This window comes from Myiozetetes cayanensis, unplaced genomic scaffold (genome assembly GCF_022539395.1).
Source record: "Myiozetetes cayanensis isolate MyiCay16 unplaced genomic scaffold, myiCay2020 scf1, whole genome shotgun sequence".
Classification (NCBI taxonomy): domain Eukaryota; kingdom Metazoa; phylum Chordata; class Aves; order Passeriformes; family Tyrannidae; genus Myiozetetes; species Myiozetetes cayanensis.
The window spans coordinates 45,762,635-45,779,060 of NW_026086604.1; the positions used below are offsets into that span (position 1 = coordinate 45,762,635).

At 39.0% G+C, this 16,426-nt stretch overlaps 1 protein-coding gene across 1 annotated transcript in view; it reads right to left on the reverse strand.

The window, feature by feature from the left end:
• LAMA3 (laminin subunit alpha 3) overlaps positions 1-16,426 on the reverse strand; it is a 110,767-nt gene that overhangs the window by 55,923 nt on the left and 38,418 nt on the right. Inside the window, 13 exon segments of the mRNA XM_050317399.1 lie at positions 1,149-1,257; positions 3,418-3,578; positions 4,955-5,108; positions 5,226-5,326; positions 6,633-6,775; positions 8,191-8,323; positions 10,557-10,713; positions 11,236-11,335; positions 12,236-12,341; positions 12,700-12,752; positions 13,955-14,054; positions 14,816-14,862; positions 15,347-15,484. Of these exon segments, the coding sequence (XP_050173356.1) occupies positions 1,149-1,257; positions 3,418-3,578; positions 4,955-5,108; positions 5,226-5,326; positions 6,633-6,775; positions 8,191-8,323; positions 10,557-10,713; positions 11,236-11,335; positions 12,236-12,341; positions 12,700-12,752; positions 13,955-14,054; positions 14,816-14,862; positions 15,347-15,484 (1,502 nt within the window).

Sequence of the window (16,426 nt, forward strand, 5' to 3'; positions counted from 1 at the left end):
GACTATCAAGTGGTAAGACTCTCTTGACAGATGACCTCAGGGACCCTATTTCCTCCTTATTTAGACCAGATTGCTGAACTCCAGTGTTGTGGGTGGTTCCCCTTTCCCTCTCTGGGCTACAGGACAGGGGATCACACAAGATTCTTTTAACTCAAGTGCTGCTGACATTAATGATTAGTGTCTACATAAAACAAGCTCTTCTCTTCCCTCTTCTCCCTATCTTTTGCTAAGTGAAGTCTTTACAATTAACACAGGGAAATATTTTCTGTATCCCAGAAGATTACTGAAATTTATCTTGCAGCAAGTTATTCAGAGAATTAAAATTAGAATTCATAAATAAAAATAGAGATTCTTAGCACAAGAGACTTCCAAATGTAGAGATACAGACTAATAATGTCAATGCCTTTTGGACATGGATCTTGTTAGCACAGCAATTGCTGCAGGGAACTAACAGACAATTTTAAATGGTATTTGTTCACACTGAATACTCTCCCATGAAATGAAGAAAGCATGTATCAGCTGTTAGTCCTAATAGTTCCACAAAACTACTCTTTGTTATTAGCTGGATTTGAACACTAGATTTTAACAAACCTCGTGTTTCTGAAACGGAAAACAGAAACAACACAGAAGAAGATTCAGTGTACAGTAAAGTGCATTCCTGACGTGGCCAAAAGAGGTCAGTGAAGGCTTGTTATTCAAAGTACCTAAAAGCTATATGACTAACGAATGCATTCATCACCTGAAACATACACATTATTACCTGAATTTTTTAAGAGACACAGGAAACTCCCACATGGGTTTTAAGGATTTAGAAAAAGAGAAAGATAAGGAGAGAAAATGAAAGATTAAGTATAAAAGCTACCAGAACACTTATCATTTAAAGTTTATTCATAGAAGAGAAAGGGGAACTGAGATAAAGCACAAGAGAGATGGAAAAACCCTTGCCAGTAAAGATGAAGTTGTGTTTATCTTCGAAACTGGTTTTGCCTCAGCATTCTCTGTGTATATATAAAGCATATCTATTCAGGTACCTAATATACATAATTTCAGACATTACCTTACAGAATGTGAACATAGAGAGACAAGTATCTCTCTTTACCCAGTCAGGGAACAAGTGTTACAAAAAGCAAAAGAAAATGACAACTTACCAAAAGGAAATTGATTGATGATGCCCTAAGATGTATCTTTGTGTCTGACAGAAGGTCATAGGCTGCAATGCGATTCCTGTCATCAACTACAACACTGCGACAAAGGAAACTGAGACAGAAAGCAGGATTAAGGATGAGTCTGCTGGCACTGCCACATTGTTTAGGCTGTCGCTTAGCATCATTGCCTGGCTTCTGGCTAGCCACACCACCAGTACCTAGCCACCCTGCTGGATCATAACTAACCTACCTTTGGCCATTGAGGAACACACAGTATCCTCGTTAGTGAGACAAAGGATTTACCACGTACAAAACTGGTTGTCCAACCTCTGGGTTGTCTTAGCCAGAGCAAAAGCCTCCAGACATCCATTTGAGCTACTGGTTTAAGTAGGATGTGGACAGACAGATGCACATACGTGCTATCTGCAGAGGTTTCCACACTGTGTAACATGGTGTGTAACTAAAGTTCTGTGCCTAGATTGTGCTCCTTGAGGTGCCAGTGCACACCAGCTGCTGCTTTCACTACTGCCACATGCCACTGATGATTTGGATCAGCAGCTCTTGCTCACACAGTGGCAGCTAGGCAGGTCCTTGGAAGCTGCAGTGCACTGAGATGCTCCTCAATACAAGTGAAAAAACACAGGTTTGCCCCTTATTGACCACCTTCAATTGGCTGCTTATCTTTGGTACAGACAAATACATACTAAGAGTCTTACTAAAGCCTTTGAACTCTGCCTCATTCTGGGAGCCTGATCCCCACAACTAGCCATAAGTTCTCTTCTGCTAAAGAAAAGAGAAGGCTCTGACTTCTTTTCTTTCTTCTGCACTTCCACTCAGGTAAGCCAGTCAGCATGCCACAGATGAGGAGCTGTAATCACCATGCCACTGCTTCTCTATTTCTCCTCTATGAGTCAGAGGATGTGGAAGTTTCACTCTTGCTTCAAGCACAGATTAGAAATAAGGGCAGCTCGGGGCTAAGAACATTTAATAGTAGAGAAATATAGGTCCCTTATTTGTGATTTGCTGGAAGCTTGCAATGTTTTATTCTCTTACGATGTCTTATTGGGAATAATCAAGCTCTTAAGAAGGCCTGGCATGATATATTCCAGATTCTACAAGCTGCTCTTCTCTGTATGTACCTCACTACGTCATTGCTTGATTTATTTTTTATCAGAAGAGACTTGTACCTTCCTGCTTAGGAAAGATGACACAGCAATGTGACCATTCATTTCATGCAGAATGGCCACAGAAGGGATTTGCTGCGTTGCTGTGTTAAAGTAGCAAAGGCTTCTTCTGTATTTACATGAGCAAGTTCTTAATGTATCATATGAACAAACAAGTATGTTCAAAATTAGCCAAAAAAATGTGTTTGGAAAAAACCCAAAAACCAATAAAATGGAAGATTTATTACACACAGTTTGGGGCTCAAAGTGTTACATAACAGGCTAAAATAAGAGTTTTCCCAGCAGTAACCTGACAAGGTTACTGCTACACATAGCTCTGCTCTGTGTCATAAACATGCTGATGAAAATGATTTTTCTTAATGAGCAATTTCATCCTGAATATCCCTAAGCCTCCATTCTGCCAAACAGCTGGCTCAAGGGAAAACCAGATACATGTCCATAGTCCTCTGGCACTGGGTAGGCTCTCCCATGGGCTCAAAATAAGCTGAAGTGCTCAAGTGTTAAAGACAATCTCACTCAGGACGGGTAAAAATCTCTTGTGCAGAAACGTCTGCAGTAACCTCATCAGTCAACAAGGATAAAGAAATATTTGGCTGAAGACCTTGCCCACAGCCTAACAGCCAGAGGATAGCTAGACTCAGAATTTCAGAGACTTTTAGACTTCTGCTTCAGCAAATCTTGTTAGAAACGGTAGGAATACCCTTGTAAAACTGGTTGCTACGTTTTTTATAGCCAAAGTCCTTGGATACACTTTTAACTACAGAAAAACAGTGCAGGCCACTGCAGCCAAAGGTGATGCTCTTTCATGGGATGTGGAGAATAATAGTTTTTAAGGATTTATGAATGTATATAAAAAAGTAATGCTTTGTATAGAAAAAGAGTTCACTGAAGCAATAGCAATATTTAATGAGGTGATTACACAGAGAGAATTAAAAATCTGTACAAAATCCACAGAATCATTCACTTGCTTTTAAATCACCCTACAGTTCGAACAATCCACATAGTATAATGGATTCCAATATATAAAAAGTATAATTATATTTCAAAAGCTTATTTAATCATTTAGTAATTACTTCAGAAATTCTTACCTGTACTTACAACTATATATTCTCACTCTGCCTTCAGTGACAGGTCCAGGGCTATGTATTATGACCTCTGCAGTGTGTAACTGATCCTCTTCATTGACATACTCAAAAACCAGAACATAGCGACCGACTTGAGGAACATTTATGGTCATCTCTAAATTGACCTGGGTCAAAATAATTGAAAAGTACAAAAGCTGTTAAATTTTTCACTTCCTTTTCTTGCAGGAAGCTCCCATTTCCTGCTCTCTGAGCCAACCGGTCAGCATCAGTCCAGGGCCAATCCTGTAATGGCTCAACAGAAGACACCCAGCAGAATGCAAGTAATGCTTATAAATATCACTTTGTCCACTAATAAGAGTCAAACAAATTCAAGAAACACCTGCCATTATAACAGTTCTAGGAAGGCTGTAACCTTGGGAAATGAGTATTTCTCTTCTCCCCCATAGAAAGGGAGGAAAACATTAATGATGCTAAAAATCTGCCACCATCACCTCTAAGCTATCTTTAACAACATATAAACTCCATTCAGTGGAGTTTACTTCTCCACTGAAAAAAATATTTCCAGGAACCCAAAATTCCTACAACAGTAGTGCTGTATACCGATTCCCTACAATGAGTGAAAGCATCTTCTCCAGCAAACTGACAATGACACTTTCTGAAGCATCAACATTTTCTTTTAGGTTACTTGCACAAAGTGGTTAACACAATATTTCATGCAAAATATTTCCAAATAGTTGCACTGAAAGTGCTGTGGTTACAAAGGTTTTTGCTTCGGATGGCTATATAATTATTTTTAAATTGAGACTGTTTTTTCTCTGTATTTCCTTAGGCTACAAACACTTCAAACATGTAAATAATTCTGTCAACAGCCCTCTTGACTTCACTGCAATTATTCATACCAGAAATTTTGCACGTGCATCAGTGATGAAACACCAGAGCCTATGGCATGTGAGTATTCCTGTTGCACTTGGTATTTTTAAAAGCAATATCCAAGCACATTAATAGAAGGCATAATCACTTTACATGTCACTATCACGTACTTGATGGAATACCTTATTTTTGCCAAATACATTTGTAGTATAACTTTTCGTTTCATAAAATATACATTTCTCTTTCAAAGGACCTACAGCACTGGTATAATTGCATCTGCTTGTTTTTTAGGAAGGGAAACATTTTATATAAGTATAGCTATTCGAGAAAAAACCCCAAAACTTAAGAGTGACATAGGTACACCATTTCTGCTGACAAATCATTATGTCATTTCTCCTGAACAAGTCAGTATGCCTAAAGCAGAGGGATTTTTATTTAATAAAATACTTTCCCCAGAGTGGAATGTCTACTCTAGTCACAGTTATAAATCGGCCTACAGCGATACTTTTACACAGTTCTGTATAAAATGCAGACCTTGGCACAGAGTCTGTCTTTTAGGGATATGTTACAGATCTGCAAATCCTGAGCTGCAAATCTGCAACCATTTTAGGCTGGTAGGCTTACAGTCAACAGCACAGACGGGACTGCAATTAGCAGGCAGGAATCTGACCTCTCTTCCACTGATATGGGCCATCACTGGCTGATTAGGAGTTGGCTGCCGCACAGGTATTCTTCTGTATTCTGCCCCATGTCTGAAATACGCTGCCTCTGAACCAAGGACACAGGAAAATCTGCTCAGAGGCAAATGCTGATAGAGCAAGCAGCTTGCACAAAAAAACAACAAACAAAACACAGGATTATTATTGTTTCCAAATGCAGCAGGATAATAACAAAATAAATCAAGGCACTGGTTTATGCTATTCTGTAGCATATGTACTGACTGCTCTGTTGAAGCAGGTCCCAAATATGTGCAAGGCTCTGTAACTTCTATCTGCAAGATGGATGCTTCATAGTAATCACTGGGTAACAGCACCAGATAATCCTAGGAAAAAAAAAAAAAGAATATAACAAACGTCAGACCATGCAAAAAATGACAAAAGGAACATCTCCAGACTCTCACAATGCAGCAATGAACAAAACTAACCACATAAATAAGAGGACATCTATAAGGTTTAGGGGTTTTTTTCTGTTGTTACACAGGTCAATGACATCAGAATGTGTCTCCCTAAATCTATTCCTTCAGAAAGACGGGATGATTCTCTCATAAACAGAGAAACTCTGAAGCCACTCTCCCATTATGTCTTGCAGAAGGCAGTGCTCAGAAAAGAGCCTCCCTGCAGCCCAGAACGTGCAGCCAGATGCAGATGCCTGCAGTTTTCATCCATGAGTACAATCCACATGCACACAACTCAACTCTGGGTGACTCCACAAGGAAGATTCATGGATCCCAGGTGACTTAATAAAAATATTCCATGTAATCTATTAAAATGTGCTTCAAAATCTGGTATATTTTTGTTCTGATTTGCCTACTTAAATTAATGTATTAGAGTTTATTTATAAAAACTGTTAATGGGAGGATATGATGGGCTAAGATCATTAATAAATTCCTTTTCAAAGGTATTAGTAAAAAAACCTCAGTACAATAAGTAACTTATTTACTAACACTTTAGCTGGTATTCCATAAATTTAAGACAGCCCCAGACTTAATGACTAAGGACACTGGCTACCTGTTAACCCTATATATTAGAATTTCAGTATACACAAGAAATTCAGTCTTTGGGATCATATACGTTTAAGGTTTTTCATAAATGATCATCTCAAATAATTTCTCTTTTTCTAGCAAATTCTTAGAATTGCTGCTAGAAAATTTTTCAGTTTTTTCAGTGAGTGAAAGAAGAGCAATGATGGAAGGATAAAAGCATTCAGAAAACGACCTGCTCATCATGCATCCCATCTTATTATTAAGATTCTTTGTCAAGAAAAAAAGGCCTTGGCTGAGCTAAGGTCTAGATAAAACATCGGATATGTAAGAATTGCTAATTTCTGTGGGCATTTATGCTCATCCAATTGTGCTGTATGTTAATATTACTTTATCCTCTGAAGGTACTGATTCCAGATAGACTTACATTCTGTAAGCACAAGAAAAATCAGAGAAAGGTGAAAGTCAGAGAAGAACAAACTTTAACAAGAGGCAGATCTGTAAATTTTCATAATTGTATTCTCTTCCTATACTCTCTTCCAATAGTGCTGAATTTCAATTGCTTGCAAGGTTCTTCCCAGCAAATAACTCTAGAGCAGTAACATCATGACAACCTTCAAGCACTTGTTTTCCTCAATTGTTTTCTTACCAAGAGGACTTCCTCTGCCATTATACTGACAGTCCACGTGCCTGGAACCAGTGAGAAAGGCTCTGTGGAGTTTTTTCCTGGGATTGTGACAAAAGCTGGCTCCTTACTGGGTGGGAAGACAAACTCTTTGCTCTGAGCAGCCCCTGCCAGCAAAACAAAACAAAACAATAAAATCAAGTAAAAAAATGAGGGACTGTGTAAAATGTCTCTACTTGCTCAGTGAGCTGGACTGATGATCTGATCCATTATACTTAGTCTAACAGGAGCTGATCGATGCTTTTCTGTCAATATGTATTAACAGTGCACTTGACCACACACACAGATATGGAGTGGTTGTTGGTTTTGTTTTTATTAGCCTTGAGCAAACTGGTTCTGAGAAGCAGAGATCTGCCCCTGTAATGACCAGTTTTATAATATTCTGAAATGGTCACTTTTTCAGTTTCCCCTTCCATTATTTTGCCTTCAGCCTGTCTCTGCATTGACTTATAATATGTTCAGCTGACACAAGGTCTGTTCTCATGCAACTTTCAGCCAGGTATTTCAGGTATTGGAGGTTCTCAACAGCACCTAAAATGTATAGTTACAGATAGCAACTGAAGATAACTTCTGGGCAGAAATGATGGGCCTGTTGTGGATGTCCCACCCCTGGAAGTGTTCAAGGCCAGGTCGGATGGGGCTCTGAGCAACCTGGTCTAGTGGGAGGTGTCCCTGCCCATAGCAGGAGGGTTGGAACAAGATGATCTTTAAGGTCCCTTGCAACCCAGACCATTCTATGTACTACAGAAACATAGCTGAGTATGCTTTATCGAAGAGTAGTCATGAGGATCAATTGGTATGAATATTCAAGTTTTCCTCTCTGAAGCCCCTGGACACAGACAAAAGCTGATTCCCTGCCTCCCAGTCAATATGTCAGTGATGACCACAGAGTACACCCATTCTTCTGCCAAATGGTGTCTGTAAAGTTTTCAGTTTTGTCTTCTTTGAATTACTAAAAGGATCTACAATTTAAATCCATTAGCTCCTATCAGTATGCTGAGGTTAGGCATATAGGCTTGGTATGCCCCTACCATTCAAAGGATATGAAGTGCTTATCCTCTATCAGGGCCCAAAAGGCATTACATGTGTTTGAGGGCTGTAATCAGAACTAACTTGGTAGACTGGATTCATCATTACACAAATGTTACTCACAGAACAAAGGCAGAAGCCACATTTAAACTGAAATATTAAAGGCAAGTAAACCAAAATAAGTGTTGTTACCTCTTCTTTAAAAGCTTCATAAAGCCTACAGTTCAGAGTTTCCAAGTACAGGACTGAAATTACTGAGTTTGGCAAACATTTGAAAAAACGAATGTTGATTGCTATTGTAAGCAGGGGTTTCATGCAAACACAGCCACATCAATTACACTGCAAAAATACATCAGGGAAAGCGTGAAAGCACTGACATTGTTAGAGGTGATGCATTTTAAGCAACACTAAAGATGTGACTTGGGTGCACCTTGAAAAAGCCTCCTCTGATCAAGCATTCATCTGATCTGTTGTGCTGCTGGGTTACACCTACCTGCTTCGGGCCGAGATTGACAAGCAGATATGCGACCAGATAATGTTTCACCTCCAGGGTTAATATACCTCAGGATAATGCGAAACAAGTAGAGGTTTGATTTTTCCACATTCAAAGTTATCCTCACTTCATTCTGAAAAATGGAAGTTAATAAACAAAAACAGCCATAAAGTGCTGAATAGAGTAACAGTTAGAAGCCATGCAAGCATCAGACTAAAGTCCTACAAGAAAAACACACATGCAGATAAGTATATACTGGAATGGCAATGCTGGTGTATGGCAGAGGAAGACAGGCAAGCCTAGTGAGAAAATTAATTCACTTACAAGTATAATTAGTGCCAAAATGTTTTCCCTCAGCAACTGAGATCTTCCCTCTAGAGCTTTTTGAGCCCAAGCTGACATAGCGGAGGACTAGGTGGAAGAGCTTAGGGGAAGCCACAGTGATAGGCACAACCACCTCTGGCTGGGAAAAATAAAAAGAAAGGGAAAAAGGAGGAATGGAAAGTATATTATTTGTTACCAGCACCCCGAGAAAGAAAAACCATTTGGCAAAGACAAAAGGCTCTGGCAGATTACAAAAGGACATAGAACAAAATCTCCTGTGAAGTAAAACTCTTGTTGAGTACACCTTATCCAGAAGGACCCAGCATGGCTGAACTAACATGTGTTGATACTGCACCTTGATACACAGACAGTATTTTACTATTATTCCCCACACTCATGCCATGAAGAAGGCATATGGTATCAAGGGCTGTCCACATTCCTGGTTTTCCAAGGAACAGGCCAGAATCATTGATCCTAGTCTGAGATCACACACAACACTCCACAGCATGCAGACTGTCACTGCAACTTCTGCTGCTCTACCAGATCCTGCAGTTTCTTAGAGATGCAATACAATGAATGTTCTCTTTGCCCTGGGGCTGAACTGACACCTCTGGAACCACTGAATTCTCAACTCTACAGGAGGTTGCACTCACACAGCCCCATTGTTTAGTTTCCAGAGCAACAGAGACATGTTAAATGTCGGTGGAGGATTAGAAAAAAACAGGACTGGTGCAATCTCATGGATTTGGCTTCCTTCTTTTCATCCTAAATCCTAAAGCTTCCCTCATCCAACTCCCATCAGTTTGCCTATCACAATACGCTTGCAGCCCCTTTCCAAGATGCTTATGGCACAATGACCTCCCCACCACTGTGGTCTATTCTACGCCCCCAAATGCACACAGGTTTTCTCTGTTTCACACATTTGAGAACAGAACACATAGCCTCATTTTCTCTTACTCCTAAAAGCTACAATAACTGCAAGATTGCCAGCTCTCATATGCTGCAGTGAATGTATATTCCTCAGTTTTGTCATCATCATTCCAGAGACCTCCACCTTCCTAATAGAAATGTAAAGCAAAAAAGCAAAGTTAGACATACGACAAATGAGAGGGTTGAGGGATCTGCAGAGACTGGATAACTAAAATTTAGGTGATTGCAGAAGAGCAGTTGACCATAAGGAAATCATTGTGCCTGTGCAATGGATACGTGCTCACGTCTCAGTCTATAGTGATTCTCTTAGTCCCTGGACAAATGGAGGCTGGATACAACTATACCAAAGCACTACTTTTAAGACAAGTGAACAAATCCCATTTATTACTCAAATCTACTGTTTTAAAATCCTGGTTCACTTGCTCAGCAGTTCATTTAAAGTCAGACAGGTCCCTTCTCACTCAAATTATGGTGTCTTCCTTTCTGTGATTTACTTATTCCCTCTGCTGTTGTTTAGTTTATTTGTAGTCTGCCATGAGACTAAAATAAATGTTGCCAATATGCTCCTGTTCACAGTTTCTTTTACTGAATCACACACATTCCTGTTTGCTGTTAATGTGAAGGTACCATTCATGATAAAAGTTGGAGCCTTTCTCTTCTTTACCCAATCTAAGTTTGCAAGTTTGAGACAACTTCAGTAACTGTGATGGTACCTGAAAATCTTATGCACACAGACTGCCACAGAATTGTGCAATTCAAATTATTTAGCCAAGCATCAATCTTCTTCTGTTTCTGCTGTCCTTGGCCTGACAAGAATTTCTGCACTTAGTATTATAGACTTTAAAGCTACTAGTTCTTTTCTTCACAGATATCTCACAAAAAACAAAACCTCAAAGAACATTTCTGAAGAACACACATTTGCACACGCAGTGACCTGACAGTAAGACCAACACTCACTAATCCACACAGCAATATAGTGCCAAAGGTTTTGGATTAGTGAGATCCTGTCCTTTTTTCTGTTTTTTCCATGACCTTGCACACACATAGCAGTACTATAAAGACATATGTACCATACGCTTATGTTTTCACCCCGAAGTGAAATACCAGCTTACTTGTATAGAGGACATCTGGGCATATCCTCTCCAACTGAAGCTAGGAAATTCCTGAGGATCATAGCCAAACCGAATTTCCCCGCCCTTGACAGTAGTACCATCTTCAATCTCAAACTTCATGTGGTGCAGATCAGGAAAAAAATAGTTTTTTTCAGGCCTTTCAAGGAGAAAAAAACCCCAACAAATCAACAAAGAACTACCAGTCATTTATGGTCTACATCTAGGAGCAAAAAGCTGTGGAAGGGAGGTGATATACTTATGAGTGAGGAATCATGACAGCAGCTAATGACAAGATGTCAATCCTGATAGCAGCTAATGACAAGATGTCAATCCTGACAGTAGTTAATGACAAGCTAACTCAAGACAGCTGGTAAGACAAATGCAATGAGAATTCTCTTTCCAGAAGCTTTTATAGCTTACATAGCTTTCTTATATAACCTATATATAGAGACATATGCAGTACTACTGCAAAATAGGTATTGGTTATTTAAGGAAACAGGTTAAAAAATCTTATTAAAATAACAGAAGAAAACTGCCCAGGAAAATTAATACCAATAACCAGTACAATTTACCAACTTATTTATCAACAAACCCAGAACCTCACACGAAAGTATACGAAGGGCAGTTTCAAAAGAACTGTGCTGAAGCATGAGCTACCAGGAGCTACAGCTGGACTCACTCCTGACAGGTTGTCCCCACGATGTGTGCCCTGCACTGGCAGCTACCCAAGGGATCAGAACATGCTGGGCTGAGGGATCCTCCAACGTCACACTGGCAGCCTGTCAGGCAAAGAGCAGAAGCCAAATATCCCATCAGAAAAAGAGTGATAAAAGTTATCAGAAAACACACCTCGCTTCAGCATTAATGACTCACTTCCTCTTTCTGGAGTCCTTCAGACTCTCTCAAGTACATGCTAATACACATACAAGCTGCAATTATTTTGAGCTTCTTATGTGCTGGGTTTTTTGTTTGTTTGTTTCTCTTTGCAATGGGACAAAATCCACTTTTTAAAAAAGCCCACAAATAATACACCATGCCACATTACTAAATTCAGGGCTAGAGTTTTGCAGAACAGCCATTCAAATGTTTTGCTAGGAAGTCAGAATTTTTACAGCAATATCACAAAGAATAATTATCAAAAAACCTCAAACAACAAAACCCAAAACCTAACTAACAAAAATTATGTTAATTTTTCAGAGTCTGATATTCCAATATTTAATTTATCTGACAAGAATTGCAATATATGTGTTCATATAATAGCATCTGCATATTTCTAAATGACACTGGACAACAATATTGAATGGCTACCTACAGGAGACAGGACCTGTGATACAAACTAACTAAAGGACAACTCTGTAATGAGGTATGATATATTGCACTAAGGAACAAGTGTGCCAAGGCTAATAATTTCAAGTTGAATTGAATGTTTCTTAACACGTATTGAAGTCATAGTGCAAGAGTGTTGTTTTCTAAGACATGTTAAGTACTTGTAATCAATCAAGGGTAAAAAGGCAAAGGAGGAGTTGCACAGACTACAAGCAACTACCAGCAGTAATGCAAAATGCTGTGTACACAGGTAATCCAAACACCCCCCATTTTAAAAATACAACACAGGAAGTTCTAAAGACTTTAGTGCTAAGGGCAAATATTCTACTAGACATGTTCTTCATTCATCTTACCTCGGCAGCCAAAATAATTCTTGTTTTCAATAGCATAATAACCAGCTTCACAAGTGTCACAAGAATCTCCACAAACATTAGATTTGCAGTAACACTGCCCATTTTCCTGTGAAGAAAACAATTCCATAAAAAACGTTTCAGTAGCTTTTCAGAACTCTAATCTTTCAATACTCAGAATTCCCTGTAATTTTAAAGAAAGAGAACTTTCTAATCTCTACAAAAAATATTATCCGGACATAATTTATCATCTGCAATAAACAGACTAGAAAATACATAAACTCAGGAAGATGAAAAATTTTCAAAACTTTATGCATCCCTAGGATGTATAAAACTAATTCTTTGCTGTACAAAACTAGCTACTTCACGTGCAGAAGCAATAATCAGTTCTAAGATTTCTACCTCACCAAATGTTACAACAATTTATCTTTAAAATAAATAGTATATTTCTTTTAATTTCACTTTACCTGCTGACATTCTCCAACTCCACTTAGTGTTCCACTCACATCACACTGGCATGCTGTACAAATGGAAAACAAAAAAAGACAACCAGTATTTTGTCTTTGCAGAAAAAAAAACCCACCACCTTGAATCTTCCATTTTGAGTCACTGTGCCACAAGGTGGATTTTGCCCTGGAAGGTTCAGAACAGCAGACAGATAATCGTACAAGGTGAGAAATAAAACCAAAGGAGAAAGAATGAGGATTTCTAAGTATGTGCAATTTACTGGTGTGTTTTCAAGTGATCTAACTTGTATTTGGAAAAAACCACTAGTACTGAGTTTGAATTTACAATTGTTTTCTTTCTTAGAAACATTCAGATAATTGATGCAAAACAGTGTCTTCCAGCCTGACTGGCACCTTCTATTCTGCAGTGCTACTGTAGGACCAGGTTCAACTCTCCATATGAAACAGAAATGGAGCAAATATTGCAGGAAGGAGCTATGCTGACCTAGATGTTTGGTGAAACACAGTATTGACTCTGTGGTTGAAGGCAGAGATGAATTACATGAAAAGTACAGTACTTAATATCTGAGGAGTTGTTTAGTATTGAGAGATCTAGAGTCAAAGATGTAATGATACCAGTATCAGCTCTAAAGCTACTCATCCTATCTAAGTGGCTGTTGTGGTGACACCTGTTGGAAAAAAAATAGTTGGAGAGAATCTTTAAAGAATTTTTCTGTCTTTATCCTTTTTAATCTTTATAATCCTTTTTAATCTTTATAATTTTTATTATCTGCCTGAGAAACACACACTCACTGTTAAAAAACATTGAAAAAATTCAGATTATCATAAAGACATAAGCCATAACAGATTTGACACACCCTGTAGTCACAAGGAATTTTTATATTTCTTTGCAACTAGGAGATAATATGAAGTGAAAAAACCACTATTTTCTCATAACAATGAGTAAAATTCTGGTTTCAGTGTTACAGGCAGAAATCCCGTTTCAGTCCAGAAATTTGCCATAGGGCCATATGAAGTGCACATTACTGTAATTTAGAGCACATCTTGGTTCAGCTAGAGACAAACACGATATTGCAGTCTACTTTCTAAAAGTAACTGCTGGCATCATGGGTACTTCGCTGTCACAACTAAGTAGCATAAGAGACATGCTGTTAATATGAGCTGTGAAGTCCCTGAACATCAGAGATGATTTCAGTGAATGCAGATGAGTTTTAAAAGAACTTAACACATTTCATAAGCTGAAGAAATCTGTCACCTGTACATCCCTCGGGGTTTGCTTTGGCCAGGTTCCAGTACAATGGTTTGCATTTACTACAGGTAGGACCTTCAACGTGCTGAAGGCATTGACAATAGCCCTAATGAGAGAAAGGAGTAAATATGGGTTCCTCTATTTCACAAAAAACACACTCCTCTTTTGTACTAAAAAATCCCTATTATTATTAACAGCTCAGCCAGTTTACTGATTTCTAGAGATGCATGGAAATTGAGGTTGATTCAGACTTCTTAAATTCAGAAAAATTTAAGAAGTCTGTCCCATCAGCTCAAGATTTTTGCACCCTGGATATTTTTAATGTATCTACTTGATTCTAAATGTCCCAATGGATCTACTTTCCAATTCTTTTATAACCTTATTATAATTGCTACACATTTAGCAGTGACTATGATCTCTGGTAATATGCTACTACTACTACTACTAACCATCATTGTATTAGTAACAATAATAGGGGAACAGTAACAGTTACAAAGATATAATAATTATTTCAAGAATAATTTGATGCTGAAAGGGCCTGTTGCAACCCAGAACCAGGTCTCTGAGACATGCATAGGCTTATAGCTGCATGTATCTATTAGTGTTATGGCATACCAAGAAGACATAAAGAGTATGCACATTCTATATATAAAAGATAAAGCCTCCTACCCTTGACAGTAAATTGCACTGGCATGATCAAAGAACAAAACACAAAGTTTATTTCCACTGTTACCCTGCAAATAAGCTTGTGCAATTATTTTACAGTCTAAGAACAGGCTTCAGGGCTTGAGTAATGAGGTGAATGTGTTCAGCAAAGGCACGTGAATGATTAGCACATACTGTCAGCTGCAGTGGTAGAATACTCACAGAGTGAGAACCAATGCTCCCGGAAGGGTCACATTCAGGGCTGACACCTTTATAAAGCAAACACATTGAGAGATCTTCTGAAAACAGAGCTGTGGAATGTAGTGGTGCAGAAGTACAATGTAGCAGGTTGGGCTTTTTAATACCATTACTTTGGAGGGACCCAAACACTTAAACTTCAACACCACGAGAAGCCTTTAATATTTTTCAAATGTGTATTTAGCCTGATTTAGACTATTTGGTTTTGTATGCAGAGTAGTTACTTGAACAAGTATAGCACTAACCCACAGATGTTTTCTTAAAGCTCCTGTGCTATCATCTAAAAATAGGTTTTAATATTACATTTCGCTTAATGAAATAACATACAGAATGACAAAACAGGTGATTTAGTATGTGCTCCTGGTGGGTCCCTCCCTCCCCAGGCTTCAGAGGTTTTCTACAAAACCTTGCATACCGCAGGCTGCTCCGGAGAGCCCTGCAACAAAAGGGGGGCACTCTGAGTCAGAATGCAGGATTTCCCCTCAGAAGCATTACCTTCGCAGTAGGGGAAACTGCTGACAGCAGAAAGGCATCTGTCACACCGCTGTCCTGCGACGCCTGTCCGACAGGGGCACTGCCCCGACACAGGCTCACACACGCCGTGCTGGGAGCCGTCGGGAGAGCACTGACAAGCTACACAACAACAAACAGTCAGTGGTGGAAGCGTTCATCCCGTAGGCAACAAGCAACAACTTTCCAAAACTTTAGTACTGTAGAGGTTTTCAATACTATTTGTGTAGAGTGTTCTTCAGTTTTCTTTACAATAAATAGCTCACAGGTCCTTCGATAACTCCCAGGGTCCTCGGCCCTGCTGGGAAACTATTTGAGGTGACCTGTGCCTTTCTTCCTCTTATCTTGACAGAAACAAGAAGGATTATCTGGAACCAGAATGAAACTCTCTTCCTCAACTTTTTGTCCCATCCCAAGAGCAGGCATGGGCTTGACTTTCTGCTTTCTTGATCTTTTTATGGTTACAGAAACCACAGGACAAATTCTGTAATTAGAGCTCCACCTGAAAATATGATTCACAGGGGGGCTGGAACTAGATGGTCTTCAAGGTCCCTTCCAATCCAAACCATTCCATGATTCTATGAAATACAGAATCTCGAACTGCATGCCCATCACAGTTTCAGATCTGAGGGCAGAGGAGGCCAGAGGCAACCTATGTTTCAGACTCCTACGTAAGGTCTCAGTTGTGAAATGATTTACGTACCCAGGTCCAATAAGAATAATGCCACAAAAAAGAAAAATGCTGCTGCAGCCCAGGGGACTAATCTTTGCTCAGATAGAGTCAAAGAGTTAATTAGTTACTGACAATGATTTTAGTGAAGTAGGAGCCAGTCTCCCAAAGAGAGACCAAAAAAACAGTCAGATTGGGTTTTGTTGTGGTTATGGTGATTAATAACAGCAGAATTATGAGAGTATGTTCCTTCTTTAGCATTAATAATATTTTGATTTCTATTAAAAAAGTCCTGTTCATAATGAACAAACAGGTTGCTGATATGAATGACAGAGCCTGCAGGCTTCCATCCATGTGATGTGAAAAACCTATACACACATTCTGAGCCTGATGAA